This window comes from Rhodofomes roseus (genome assembly GCF_022264815.1).
Source record: "Rhodofomes roseus strain CIRM-BRFM 1785 chromosome Unknown C8Q71scaffold_14, whole genome shotgun sequence".
NCBI classification, from domain to species: Eukaryota; Fungi; Basidiomycota; class Agaricomycetes; order Polyporales; family Fomitopsidaceae; genus Rhodofomes; species Rhodofomes roseus.
Genome location: NW_025952970.1, coordinates 417,775 through 431,233, shown reverse-complemented (window position 1 = coordinate 431,233; position 13,459 = coordinate 417,775). Strand labels below are relative to the sequence as shown.

Genomic DNA, 13,459 nt, shown 5'->3' with positions numbered 1-13,459 from the left:
GCCGTTCCCCTGCGACTAGGCTGTGGACCTGGATCCTGGCCGGTGTTGGGTGCGCGCGCGAGGGCGGATATCCAGGATCGCGCGCTGGTGTGCTGGGAGCCGGCTTGGGCTGTCACGGACAGCCGAGTGACGGGGATGTGATCCGGCGTCCATTCGCAGGCGTAGACGGTCGACGAGAGATCACTCGAGCGGTCGTCGGTGCCTTCGAATGGCCAAGGCGAGCAGAGCCTGGTAATATGTCGAAGGATGCGCCTGAACATATCGGGGGTGAAAATACGGGAGGGTGAGGAGGAGTCGTGTGCTCACCTGCTATTTAACTACGGATGCTTCGCCACTTCGCCACCGGTCTGCTTGAGCAAAGCGTCCCCTTTGCCACTCACCCCTCATCACGAAGGACCACACAAAGGCGCGGCTAATCGAAATACAGCCAGACAACGAGTGGCGAATGCGGGAGAAGTGTACACGAAGCGTTGAATCACGATGCGATCTTGTAGTGCGATAGCCACGAGGCCACTATCGCCACACGAACGCTCTTTTTGAGGGCGACGGCAGGAAACACGGCAGGGTTGTAGACAATGCAATGACCTGGCAGCCAGAGAGTGGCTATGTTCACTAGGTGCTGCATGGCCACCCAGCGCTGTCTGAGCCTCGAGGCTTGCACTTGCCCGGGTTGAGACTCGGAGCTACATAAGAGTGAGGCTAACCGCACGGAAGCGAGAGTACAGTGTCACGACGGTCGAAAGGAATGCAGACGAGGGTTGGGTGGAGGAGAGTTGACCGTTGCACTTGTGGCAGGCAGACGAAGTGCGCCCGCTCCTGGTCGAAGGCCCATCTATGGCCAAACGGTGTCAATACTGTGGCTGGCTCAGGCTCCGAAAGACAGTTACGTTGGTGAGCGCACCTTGCACGTTCGCATGCAGGAAGTCCGGTAGTACTGCCGTAGTAGGAACTCATCTTCGGGCCTGTACGCAAACAAACTGAGGCATGCACCCAAGGACTTGAACGTTGAACGCCAAGAAGCGTATCAAAAGACTCGGCGCGACCTCTCAAGTCATCATCCATGACCCACCCCATCCTCATACGTATGCAAACGAATCCGTCCATGCTCCTGTGTCGAGTCTGGAGGCCAAGGCTGAGCGCTGAGCGCTGAGCGCTGAGCGCTGCTGAGCCAGCACTCAAACGACCGTACGACGAGCCTCGGCGTGAATGTACGATTTCAAAGGGCCCCGTCTCGATTGCATACAGGACTTCTTGGAAGACTGCAGCCAGTCGAATTTGTGACATTGCGAGGCGTGGCGACAGAGGTGTATTCAGTGCAAACAGGAAACGTCGCATTGGCGGAAGGAGAGGAGCGCGAATGGCAGACTGGCGCCGGCGCGCTGCGAGGAGGGTCACGTTGCCGCCGGATGCTTACGAGCACCCAAGGCCCTTCGGCTCTTAATCCTCCTCCTCCACCTCGCTGCTTGCGCACCCTCGCACCTACATCTACCTTACGAGCGCAATGGCTGCAGCACCGACGAAGCAGGCTCTCACCGAGCTGTTCAACGCTACAATGCGCACCTCGCGGGAGTTCAGCTCGTACAACTTCCGCAACTACTTCATCCGTCGGACGAAGAGTACATTCCAGGAGATCGAGGTGTGTCTCGTCGAAGGCCTGGCTACGCCTGTGCTTACTGACCATGTCATGCTCACCAACAGAATGAGTCTGACCCCGCAAAGCTGTCTGCATTTTACAACGAGAGGTCGAAGGAGCTCGCGACGCTGAAGCGTAGTGCCATCGTCAACCAGCTCTACGGTGGTTGGCAACTCGTAGTGGAGAAGCAGAACGAGCAGAGGCAAAGGAGTGACAATTGAGAGGTGCGTTCATATATACGCCTGTATATGTTCCGAGTGTTGACGACAACCTGCAGGACTGCTCTCGTTGTTATCGTGTTCACTTCGTCCTGGCTATATATCATCCGCTTCCCATTATCCGCTCGGTCTACGCTGCTAAGTGTATTATAGATGTATGTGCTATGCTCGATCTTGTGTGCTGAAGGGCATGATTTGTCTACAAGACCTTCGGCGATATGCGTTCGCCAGTGCTAATGAGTCTCCGCGTCAGACATCTCACAGGGGCTTCGCTCTTTAACGTGGTGCTTGGTGGAATAAGCCGCAGAGATCTTCGTAACGGTCCAGGGTCAGTACGCTCATATGCGATGGTTTGAGTCCGACTGGACTCAAACCGTCGAATATGAGCGTACTTGTGTAAACGACCCCATTGTGGCTGATACACTCGCTGACCGCGGACTGGCATAATTACCACGGCGGCGCGTAGGAATCCTTGGATCGACCTCCCCAAGACGGAGCCTGTGCTACGGCGTATCGACGACATTGGTGGCATTCACAGGATGAATGGTCATTCTGTGTCGCGCGCGTTCACAATCACTGCACTACTTATCGTTGTGAGATTTGCTGTCAGTTACGCCACGCAGGTCGTGGGGTGGGTCGTGGAAAGGTTGATCTTTACCATAGGCACGTCCAGGCCGTACTGGAGTCACTTGTCAATTTATAAGGGTGACAACACACTTGACACAGCACTTCCACATTCTGGAGCGAGTAGCAAGTACAGCAAGCAGGTTGTATATAATTTCTATGACATATTGCAGCGAGCTCCGTGAAGCTTGAAGCTTATCGATTCTCCATTGCGCGGATATGCACCTTGCTTGATCATGAGGTACTAGTACACGATGGCTACGATTCTGTCAAAGAGGAGAGAATGCCCTGCAGTTCAGGAGACGAGAAGGCTCTATGAGAGGCCAGAGTAGATGTATAGTCGCTATCCCGCTCAGGAAGTAACTCGCTCGTATACTCCAAATTGGCTACAATGGCGTCAATAGCGATCTCTGGATCAACATCAAACCTCAGAAATATGTCGCCATGTTTGATCGTCTCCGACGCATCTTCCACGGGGGGCGGAGGCATTGTCGCGGTCGATTCTCATGGGTATCGTGAGACTGGTGAGCCGACGACAATGCTTCGCAAATAATGCAATGCTCTCGACAGGCGCAGCCCGTTCCTCCAAATCCCAGGACCGGCTGAAGGATCTGCGAGCCGATAGAATATTGCAGGTCCACCTGTTCCTCGTGATGGAGGTAGAGCTTGACTTCTCGCAGAGAATTTCTGAACGGAGCTTGGCTCAGAGCAGTCATATGAGCGAGAAGGAATTCCTCGCTCAAGTGACTTTCAGCTCGAGCTTTGACCGTGAGCTCCAAGCGATGCAGGTCGGTCGAGGAAATCGACTTGATAGCCGCGAGAGTGAGGTCATTGATCCGACGCGTGGATAGGTGCAACGACTTGAGTGAGGGGAATAATGGTCCAGCCATTCGTGGGGCGGCGAAGGTCTTCGAGTCGCTGCCTTGGTCAAGTCGCGCGCTGACATGTTCCAGGGTGGGAATCGCAGAGAGCACACGGAAGGCATTGATGGTCAATTCGTCGTGGGCGTCGAACGTCGATATGCGCGTAGTCGTCAGAGGGCCCAAGGTGTTCTTGGTGAGTGGTGGCGGCGGCGGCTCGAGGGGCCAGTCATGTGCAAGCTTTTGAGCCAAGGAAACATTTGATGCAGCCGTTGGAATATGGGCTCCGCGTCCTGGGCGCACGCGTTGAAATGTAGTTCCTCCAATTCCGGCGCTGTGAGGATGGGACTATGAACGAGCAGTGCAAGCCACTCCTTGTCACCCTCCACTTTGACCGTGCGTGCAGTGGGAAGTAGTACCATCGAGCGAGGTAAGCCGTCCAAAAACCTCTTGGCACTGTAGAAATCGAGGAGGTGGCTGTGTTTCCAAGTGAAACGCTTGATGTGAGAGGCATAGAAGGCCAGGCGACTGACATCGAAGTTGGTGTCCTTCTACTCGACGGCATGGAGTCAAGATCAGGGATGCCAGAGTCTGTACAATTGACGCACCATTTGCTTCGGCTCCCAAACGAATAAGTACATGTCCATGACCCATACATGTCCAGGGATTGTGGACATCAACGGCCTCAGCCCAGATACGTCTCGCCAAAGGACGGCATCGGCGACAGGATAAAAGGTCTAGCAGGTTCTGGCCATCGTGGCTACGTCCCCACAACTCGATTCCTGAAGGTCACATATGACCAGCTCGAGCACCTCTTGAACACTCAGACAGCGGAATGCAGCGTCTTCTGGCATAGTTGGATGTAGAGAGTGATAGGTCTAAGTACTTTGTCCGAGTCGTAAGCGATATTATTCTGAAGATAGCACAACGGGCAACATACCACGGTAACGGCGCCTTATTCAAGTTGAGCGGTCAGAAGGGGGGGGGGGGGGGGGGGGGGGCGAGCGGAGACAGAAGGGCATTTCAAGAACGAGGGTACTTATAGCCTGAGGCCCTGTTGTTCAAGATGCGTTGGGCCACAGCAGCCACAGTTGCCAATGTGCCATGGTGCTTGAGCAAATGACAAAACAAAGCGAGAGACAAGGACTTGGGGATTGCGGAACGTCACGGCACCGTCGGCATAGTCTCCCGTAGGCAGTCCACTAGGACGACCTTTCTGAGGGGAGGAGGGCGGTCGTCTAGGGTCTGCTTCAAAACGCGCCCGCAACACCGTTCGACTCCTGGAGGACGCATTCTGTGATGGCCGAGTAACGCCGGTGGCTACGGCAGAGCTGCCGGTGGCTATGGCCGGACTGCCGGTGGCTGGTGTTAGATCTATCTAAGATTGGCATCATCGGCCACTACTGTAGTACTAGGCTATGCAGGCGATAATTACATGGTATGTCGGTCTCGGGGTTTTCCTATATGGCATCCATCTCGTCAACCTTGCACTACGCGAGGATTGCCCGTGCGACCCGGGTGTCGACTCGTGCGGAAGCCGACTTGTCCAACTCGGCTGGGGGCCTTGTGCTTGTTAAGTTAGTCTGAGACCGTGACACTGACAGTACCGACGTAGCTTTCACGAGAGCCACGGCTTCGAGAGAAACAATGGCTGACCACTATCAGCAAGTCCTCCGCCACCTCCGCTTAGGCGTCGAGCGGTCCTCATAGCACATCGTTCTCTCGGATGACCTTCGCTCTACAAAGAGCGGACTGGAGACAAGAACATGCTCCCCAATCCCGCTCTTTGTACGGTGAACTCCGCGCGAAGTCCTCTTGCGATGAGAGTAACCCGAAGAGTCGTGCAAGGGACATGTTCGTCCCGAGCGGCACTTTGAAGCGCGTCGCGACGTCGTCTGCCATGCATGCTCCGGGAATTTGTGTCATGAGCTCCTGTGCGCGGACGACCTCATCGCACGTCGGACAACAGAAATGCACCTCGTAGGTGGCATATCGTTGGGCCAGTGCATCGGTTGTGCCCACAGCTGCAGCAAACACGACCTCCATCTCAAGTGTCGATACCCGTGGAGAACTCATCGAGCACGAGTTCCCTGAAGCACCAAGGTTAGTGCCACCGATGCATCAGCGCAATGTTCATGGTGAGCGCACCTATGAGCGCGATGGCCAACGCCAGCTTGCGCTGATTTCCACCCGGCAGCCGTACAGCCAGGCGGTCCGCATAAATGTCCAATGACGTTGCGCATAGTACCAACACCTGGACGTTCCGAGTGAGCTCCTCGCCACGGTATAGCAGGCTATAGTGAGAGACGGGCGGAACATGTTGAACGTCGTTGATTTGCCCGCGCCGTTCGGGCCAAGGAGAGCAAACACTGTCTTGCGACACTCCAAAGCTGCTCAGTGCTCCGGATCCTTCGCGATGGCTTGAGCGACAATCACGTAGATGAGGAGGAAGCCCGTCTTGCCGGGTCCCATTAGGGTTATGGCGAAGACGTTGATCCCATCGAGAGCCTTGCAAATGCCCTCGAGTTCAAATAGTCGTGAGGGTCCCAGGGGAGGCTCTTCGAGGCGATGTTGCGGCAGAACGCGAGGCCCTCGGGTGAGTTGAATTGTGTAAATGAGTGTGTAACGTCCCTGTGCAAAGCCGGGGTCTCCATTGATTATCGACGGCTATGGTACATGAAGGGTAGAGAGCGACGAGGCGAGGATAGTATAGGGGATCGCGTCGAGCCTGACCGTGACGCGTCGCGCGCGACGAGATTTACACGCGCGTTGCGGAGATCGAAGTGCTTATGTAACTCCGCTAAGGAGTCGAGCGGTATTCGACCCGTTAGTTGAAGCAGACTACCGTCGGCACGAGATGGTGGTAAGACTTCGACGTCGCGACCAAGCGGCAGTGCTGGGAAGACAAGGCGGTGCTCTAGCACCGTTCAATGACACCGGAGGCTACAGTTCAAATTCAAATGTGGCGCGGCTCAGCGCGCGCGAGTGTCCGCCGAGACGCGCTCGCGTCACCCCAGCGCGCAAGTCCAGCACTGAGCGACAAAATCGCTAGGGACAGGACAAACATTGACTGCGGAGGTGATCATAGGCACTTGAACAGAGAGAAGAGGAGGTACCACTGAGAGGTGCGCAGAGTATGCGCTGTGCAGTAGACCAAGTCGAGATGAGTGCCAGTAACCTAATCAATAACGTAACGCCACCGGCGCGCAGAGGGTTCAAGCACATGTGTTGTACAATAAGTACACAGTATACGTGTTGCTTGGGCCAGTGACACTTAGTGCTACACAGTAACTACAAATTTTCCACAGTACGGAAGATGTCAGTCACGTAGAGTCATGTTGTGGGGGTCTCGAGATGAAGCAGTAGAGGAAAGGAGTAGAGAAAGGTCAATACATAAATAGGCCTTCATACGCAGGAAGCAACACGTCCACATACGCCCGCACACTGTCGTACACAACGGCTTCTTCGTCGCCTTCGAGCCTCAGAAGTATTAGTCCGTCTTGAATCGTCGCTGATACATCTTGCGCGGCGGGCCAGGCAGGCAGCACGCTGCTCTCGATTCGCACGGGCATCCTGATACTGGTGAGCGCACGACAATGCTTCGCAAAGAACGCGAGGCCCTCGAGAGGCGCAGCTCGTGCCGCCGTATCGAGTCTTGGACTCAGCGACCCGGCGTAAAGGTCGTTGCCTTCATCCATCAATGCCAATGTCTCCAAGCGCGGGAACGCCTCCGCGACGTTCCGACACATTTCGAAATCCAAGGCGATTGCGTCCCCAAATATTTGAAGGGATACGAGAGAGTCCAGACGGCCCAGGACCGGCCGAAGGATCTGTGAGCCGATATTCCATTGCAGGTCCACCTGTTCGTCGTGGTGGAGGTAGAGCTTGAATTCTCGTAGGGAATTCCTGAACGGAGCCCGGCTCAGAGCAGTCATATGAGCGAGAAGGAACTGCTCGCTCAAATGACTTTGCGCCCGAGCTTTGACCGTGAGCTCCAAGCATTGCAGTTCGGTCGAGGAAATTGACTTGATAAGCGTGAGCGTGAGGTTGTTGATCATGCGGGCGAATAGGCGCAACGACTTGAGTGAACAGAATGGTCGTCCCGGCTGGGCGGCAACGAGATTCGAGTCGCTGCGTAGTTCAAGTCGCGCACGGACGTGTTCCAGAGTCTGCATAGCAGAGAGAACACGTAGGGCGTTGATGGTGAGTGGGTCGTGGGCGTCGAACGTCGATATGCGTGTGGTTGTGAGAGGGGCCAAGGTATGCCCGGTGAGCGGTGGGGGCGGCCACGTAACACTGCTCGAGGGGCCGGTCATGTGTAAGGTCTTGAGCCGAGGAAATATTTGATGCAGCCGTTGGAATATGGGCTCTGCGTGGCGTGCACACGCGTTGGAATAGAGCTCTTCCAACACTGGTGCTACAAAGAGGCGACTGTTGACGAGCAGATTAAACCAATCTTTGTCGTCTTCAAATTTGGCCGTGCGGCAGGCAGGCAGCAGGACCATCAAGCGAGGTATGCCTTGGAGAAACCGTGCGGCACTGTACAAAGTGATGTCACCGTCGAATTTCCAGGTAAAAGACTTGATGTAAGAGACGTAGAAGGCTAGGCGGCGGACATCGAAGTCGGTGTCATTCTACTCGAGGACATGGAATCAGTATCTGGCATGCAAGAGCCCGTACAATTGACGCACCGATCGCGTGGGCTCCCATATCCATTCATATCCCTTGACCCATGTGTACCCAGGGATTGTGGACATAAACGGCCTTAGGCCAGTTACGTCTCGCCAAAGGACCGCGACGGCGACATGATAAAAGGTCTTGCAGGTCCTGGCCATCCTGGCCACGTCCTTGCGACTGGATTCACGAAGGTCATCCATGACAACCTCGAGCACCTCTTGGATTCGCAGACAGCGGATAACAGCGACTTGTCTCATGGTTGAAGTAGAAAGCGGTTGGTCTTGAAGCGCATTGTCAGTGAAGCGAGTCCTAGATGATACCAAGCAACGTACCACGGTGTTGGCGATTAATTGCAAGGTCGGAAAGACGGGGTGGAGCGCAGAGACGAAAGGGCGAGTGGACGAGGGTACTTGAGAGTGCGTTGTTCGAGTCGCGTCCTTTGAGGCGCGCGGTTTGCCGAACCTTGAGCCACAGCGGCCACAGCGACCACGGCGCTTATGCAAATGGTCGAAACAAAGCGAGAGCCCTGCTTGGACCAAAACGCAGGAACGGCGAAACGTGGCACGAAATCGGTAAGCCTTGGCCCAAGCAACGATGCTGGACCAGGACCGTCAATGAAGCTGCCACGCTTCTTTCCTCCCGGGCTGGCCGGTTGATGTCCAGCAGCGGGCCTTTCTCCCTCGCCTGCCTCCATCAGCTTCAGGATCATTGTCAACGTCGCGTCTCCTGCGGATATTGGTAGAGTGCAGCTCACCGATCCCATGTCCGTGTTGTCTTCACTGGACATGCGCCAGACGCAAGCCTTTGGTGCGACGAGTGGCACTGTGAGACGCAGGCCTTGTCCGAGACTCCGAGGCATCCACCAACGTCCCTAGCAGAAGGGCTCAAGCCTTGGAACCTCCCTGAATACTCCAGATGCAATCAGGTAACGCACACCGGTACGCCAGACACATCCTCTCTTGTTGTACCTGTATTGACCTTGTAATCAGGTCCATAGCACACATGCTCCAAGACCTGAAATACGAACCTGCTTCACTGCGAACTTATTATGAGCACGCTCATCAGCCCAGAACTTCGACTGAAAGCACACCAAGAGCAAACACGCGCACGTTTTGACTGATCGAGGGGCATTGTACACTCACCTTGACAGCCTGCTTAGCTTCCGACTGTCAAATGCCTGCAAAGCGTAAAATGCAGCCTCAAAGTTTCACGGTGCACTGAATGCGGTTCCCGATGGACAGTGTAATATTGACTTACGTCGTGGCGCCGACTCGCGCGAGCCGCACTCGTTAATTTTTCTGTGATGTAACAATCTGACTTCCTGCAGTGTCGCCGTATCATTCTTTCTTCCGGAACCTAAGCCATCGGCTACCTCTACGGCCATGCGCGCGGAGCACAATAGCCTGACGAATGACTTGGTCCAGTGCGACGTAGCTGTCGCATTTCGAGGTGCCATCGTCGCTTGATTCAAAGGTTGGCTCCTCCAGCGACCAAAGATGGGCCTGAGCTCTCTTGGAAGGTGAGCGAACATACTGCTCGTCTACAAATGATTTCACACCTTTTGAGCAATAGTGAGTGGTTGTCTCCCCTAGGCAGACCCTAAAGAAGACCTCGTTGAGAGTGAGTGGGCGGTCTGATGACCGCCTACTGCCTGCGGTCTGGGATCGGTCTGGGGGCGCGTTCGGAGAGGGATGGTGCGTGAAGGCGTGGACGCAGAAGAACACAGATGCAACGCGGAAAGCGACCGCGCCAATCGTGAAGGCCATAGTGGAAGGCCGGGAGTTAGGAGTTGTGTAGACTGCTGCCGTGGTTCACGACGTGCAGTGTCTCAGATGTGGCCCCCTTGCGGACGGGCTGCTTTTAATTGCTACAACCTCGGGCTGTAGTGAGCCCCTTTCCACGAAACTATGGATTATCTGGCTGAGTACGGACTCACCGAGTAAAGTTACGCTGACCCACGATGCATGGACGCCAGAGCAAACAGACTTGAAGCAGTGCACATACTACAATAATGAACAACATACACTCCTCTTAACTGTACGCACATACACATATCACACGTCAGATGGGCATTCGACGACCTGTCTTGCCCGTAGCTGAGGTATGACTGCGATGTCGAGAACTACTATGATATAGATCGAAATTCCGCCGAGATGGGATATAATGGTATCATCCTACCGAGTGTCGTGATATGTGCGTACACAACCATCCGGTGAGCTTAGAGCATTCATCGACCTGAGCCTGCTATTGCCTGCCATTTCAGGTAGAGAACATAGGCGCGTTTCCTGAACTTGAACTCGCCACTGCGGTGCACTTTGTGCGCGGGCAACGAAAATATGCGACGGACGACCATCATAATATTCGAGAACTGCGCCAGATACGCAAATGAGCAAGCACAAGTCGCGAGAATGCCACTCGGAAGAGCGAACGGTGGTCTGAGTACGTAATGACGACTCACAGCGAGACGTTCGGCGGTCATGTCCTTGTAGTCCTCGACGATAGTCAGAAGCTTATCGGCTCCGAGCACATCCTGCGGGCGCGATTGACACCGGTTCAGAGCGGACAGACGGAGCGTCACTCACCTCGTCTGTGAGACCTCTCTCCAGAAATGCGAGCTGCAACCGCCGCATCCAGCCCATCACCATGATCGCTCCGGGGTCGCGAACGTCTCTGCTCCAAGTGAGAGGGTAGGGCATGAAGGCATGGTCCGCGTCGACGTCCACTGTGGCCGTGGTCGGGATCGAGATGTACTTGCGGATGACCACGAGCGGGCGGCGAGAGTCCTCTTTGAGTTTGAGAGAACGCATGTCGCGGAGGGGCACCACGGTGCGCATGAGCTCGTCGGAGGCGTTCCCGCCGTGATTGCGCGCGATCTTCATCCCGCAATTGACGAAGAAGAGGGTCTGCAGGTGGGGGATCGAGGACAGCAGTCGAAGGAGGTCGTCGAGCTTCGGCTGCTGCTGCCACAGGAGGCCGTACATCTGGACGAACGTCAGATGCGGCAGCACCGGGGGGTCCCACGCGGGCTCCGTCTCGTGCAGCGTCAGCGACTGCAGCTGCGGGAAGAGACCGAGGTCGATCGGGGGCAGCGCGAAGACCCCGACGTCGTTCGCGTCGACGCGCAATGACCTGAGTGCCGGCATGGAGAGGCTGAGAAGGGTGGATACGTGGTACCAGGCCGCCTCGGTGCGCACGGCGGGCCATAGACGGAGGTCGAGTACGGCGATGCGCCCGGTGTGGGGCAGGAGCAGCCGCGCCTTCGGTGCCCAGCTGGCGTCGCGCGACCCGTTCGCATACACGCTTATCGGTGCGTTGCGGGAGCAGCGCAGGAAGTGCTCGAGCATCCGCACGTCGTCGTCGAGGCGGATTGTCGTCCAGAATGCAGGCGAGGTCTGCGCGACGTCGCGCCAGTGGCTGCACACAGCCGTGAGCCGGAATGAGCCTTTCACATCACGGTCGCCGTTCCGTTGAAGGGTGCGTTGGAATATCCTGGAGAGCAGCTCGTGCGGAAGTCGGTGGACAGGGACCGTCAGATTGTGCGCCTTCGATTCTTCAACTGACGAGGAACCCATATCGCGATACACGGCCGTTCCCCACTCTCCTCTGGTTCAAGAAAGCGGTGATATAGGAGAAGTAGAGCGGGCTATCTGCCAGAATGAAGAACAGCTTGAGGGCGTCGGGCGTCGTCGTGGTGTCCATCCGCAAGACTTGCCGCCGGGGCGGCTAGATCACCGATTGCCTACATCACGCGAAAAAAAGTCTATCGCCAATCCACCATGGGTAATCATGAAATGGGTACGAACATGCTTTGTCTGCGTCCTCCTCAGAATCCCTGAGGGAAACATAATCTACGTACTCAGCACGATCTCGAGACTTGGTCATCGTTCGTACCTCACAAAGCGCCTTTCCCACTGCGCACAGCGGGGGTCACACTCACTGTTGCGCAAGAGGTGTGATTCATTCAAGAGGTGTGATTCATGATTTTGTGGACGAGCAGTATGTTCGCTCACCTTTCAAGAGAGCTCAGACTCGTCGTTGGTCGCTGGAGGAGCCAACCTTTGAATCAAGCGACGATGGCACCTTGAATTGCGACAGCTACGTCGCACTCGGACCAGGTCGTTCCTCAGGCTATTGTGCTCCGCGCATGGCCATAGAGGTAGTCGGTGGCTTGGAGGTTCTGGAAGAAAGAAAGATACGGCGACGCTGCAGGAAGTCAGATTGTCACATCGCAGAAAGCATAACGAGTGCGGCTCGCGCGAGTCGGCGCCACGACGTAAGTCAATATTACACTGTCGGTCGGGAACCGCATTCAGTGCACTTTGAAACTCTGAGGCTGAGCTGCAATTTACGCTTTGCAGACATTTGACAGTCGGAAGCTAAGCAGGTTGTCAAGGCGAGTATGTATAACGCCCCTCGGTCAGTCCAAACGCGCGCGTGTTCGCTCTTGGTGCGCCTTCAGTCGAAATTCGGCCTAATGAGCGTGCTCATCTGATGTCCTACATACAGTCGTCCTTTACAAACGCCTCGCCCTCGGCGAGCCGCAACGCACGCTCTCACGAACGGATACAGTCTATTCGTCAAGAGGCGATGGCGACGTTGAAGACAGGCGCATCATCCCTCTCAAGACTGTGACGGGCAAGACTGGTATGGGCGCGTGCAGCACAGGCGGCGGGGATGAGGAGACACTCAGGCGGGAGTAGCGACATACCGACCGCCAAGAATGACAGGCATGCTGGCCTTCGAAGGAGGGAAATAAGTTCGCAGTGAAGCAGGTTCGCATTTCATGCCTTGGACCATGTATGCTGTGGACCTGATTACAAGGTCAATCCAGGTATAATAAGAGAATATGTGTCTGGCGTACCGGTCGGTGCGTTACCTGATTGCATCTGGAGTATTCAGGGAGGTTGCAAGGCTTTAGCCCTTCCGCTAGGGACGCTGGCGGATGTCTCAGAGTCTCGGACAAGGCCTGCGTTTCACAGTGCTACTCGTCGCACCCAAAGCTTGCGTCTGGCGCGTGTCCAGTGAAGACAGCACGGACATATGGAATCGGGTGAGCTGCACTCTACCAATATCCGCAAGAGACGCGACGTTGACAATGATCCTGAAGCTGATGGAGGCAGGCGAGGGAGAAAGGCCCGCTGCTGGACATCAACCGGCCAGCCGGGAGGAAAGAAGCGTCGCAGCGTCATTGAGGGCCCTGGTCCAGCATCGTCGCTTGGGCCAAGGCTTACCGCCTCGTGCCGCGTTCCGCCATTCCTACTTGTCTGTCTCAAAAGGGCTCTCGCTTTGTCTCGACCATTTGCATAAGCGCCGTGGTCGCTGTGGCCGCTGTGGCTCAAAGTTCGGCAAACCGCGCGCCTCAAAGGACGCGACTCGAACAACGCACTCTCAAGTACCCTCGTCCACTCGCCCTTTCGTCTCTGCGCTCCACCCCGTCTTTCCGACCT

General features: G+C 55.8%; 6 protein-coding genes across 6 annotated transcripts; 2 read left to right on the top strand and 4 right to left on the bottom strand.

Moving 5' to 3' along the window:
• Positions 1-1,501: 1,501 nt before the first annotated feature.
• C8Q71DRAFT_710888 (uncharacterized protein) lies at positions 1,502-1,854 on the top strand (the record flags this gene model as incomplete). The annotated part of the gene is made up of 2 exons (XM_047920774.1): positions 1,502-1,636; positions 1,699-1,854. The coding sequence occupies 2 exons, from the start codon at positions 1,502-1,504 to the stop codon at positions 1,852-1,854; spliced, it is 291 nt and encodes a 96-aa protein (XP_047777364.1).
• Positions 1,855-2,643: 789 nt separating this feature from the next.
• On the bottom strand, positions 2,644-3,465 carry C8Q71DRAFT_128699 (uncharacterized protein). Its single transcript, XM_047916461.1, has one exon. The coding sequence runs from the start codon at positions 3,363-3,365 to the stop codon at positions 2,904-2,906; it is 462 nt and encodes a 153-aa protein (XP_047777363.1). The 5' UTR covers positions 3,366-3,465; the 3' UTR covers positions 2,644-2,903.
• Positions 3,466-4,975: 1,510 nt separating this feature from the next.
• On the bottom strand, positions 4,976-5,686 carry C8Q71DRAFT_128695 (uncharacterized protein). Its single transcript, XM_047916460.1, has 2 exons — positions 5,484-5,686; positions 4,976-5,425 (listed from the first exon to the last, which is right to left on the bottom strand). The coding sequence occupies exon 2, from the start codon at positions 5,409-5,411 to the stop codon at positions 5,040-5,042; it is 372 nt and encodes a 123-aa protein (XP_047777362.1). The 5' UTR covers positions 5,412-5,425; positions 5,484-5,686; the 3' UTR covers positions 4,976-5,039.
• A 977-nt stretch (positions 5,687-6,663) lies between these two features.
• C8Q71DRAFT_128574 (uncharacterized protein) lies at positions 6,664-8,415 on the bottom strand. The gene is made up of 3 exons (XM_047916458.1): positions 8,345-8,415; positions 8,027-8,292; positions 6,664-7,969 (listed from the first exon to the last, which is right to left on the bottom strand). Exons 2-3 carry the CDS (start codon positions 8,267-8,269, stop codon positions 6,722-6,724), a joined length of 1,491 nt encoding a protein of 496 aa, XP_047777361.1. The 5' UTR covers positions 8,270-8,292; positions 8,345-8,415; the 3' UTR covers positions 6,664-6,721.
• A 1,561-nt stretch (positions 8,416-9,976) lies between these two features.
• On the bottom strand, positions 9,977-11,743 carry C8Q71DRAFT_766854 (uncharacterized protein). Its single transcript, XM_047924212.1, has 3 exons — positions 10,595-11,743; positions 10,471-10,542; positions 9,977-10,380 (listed from the first exon to the last, which is right to left on the bottom strand). Exons 1-3 carry the CDS (start codon positions 11,582-11,584, stop codon positions 10,240-10,242), a joined length of 1,203 nt encoding a protein of 400 aa, XP_047777360.1. The 5' UTR covers positions 11,585-11,743; the 3' UTR covers positions 9,977-10,239.
• Positions 11,692-12,862, top strand: C8Q71DRAFT_128615 (uncharacterized protein). Its single transcript, XM_047916459.1, has 5 exons — positions 11,692-11,980; positions 12,033-12,285; positions 12,371-12,459; positions 12,519-12,784; positions 12,844-12,862. The coding sequence occupies exons 1-4, from the start codon at positions 11,799-11,801 to the stop codon at positions 12,610-12,612; spliced, it is 618 nt and encodes a 205-aa protein (XP_047777359.1). The 5' UTR covers positions 11,692-11,798; the 3' UTR covers positions 12,613-12,784; positions 12,844-12,862.
• Positions 12,863-13,459: the final 597 nt, after the last annotated feature.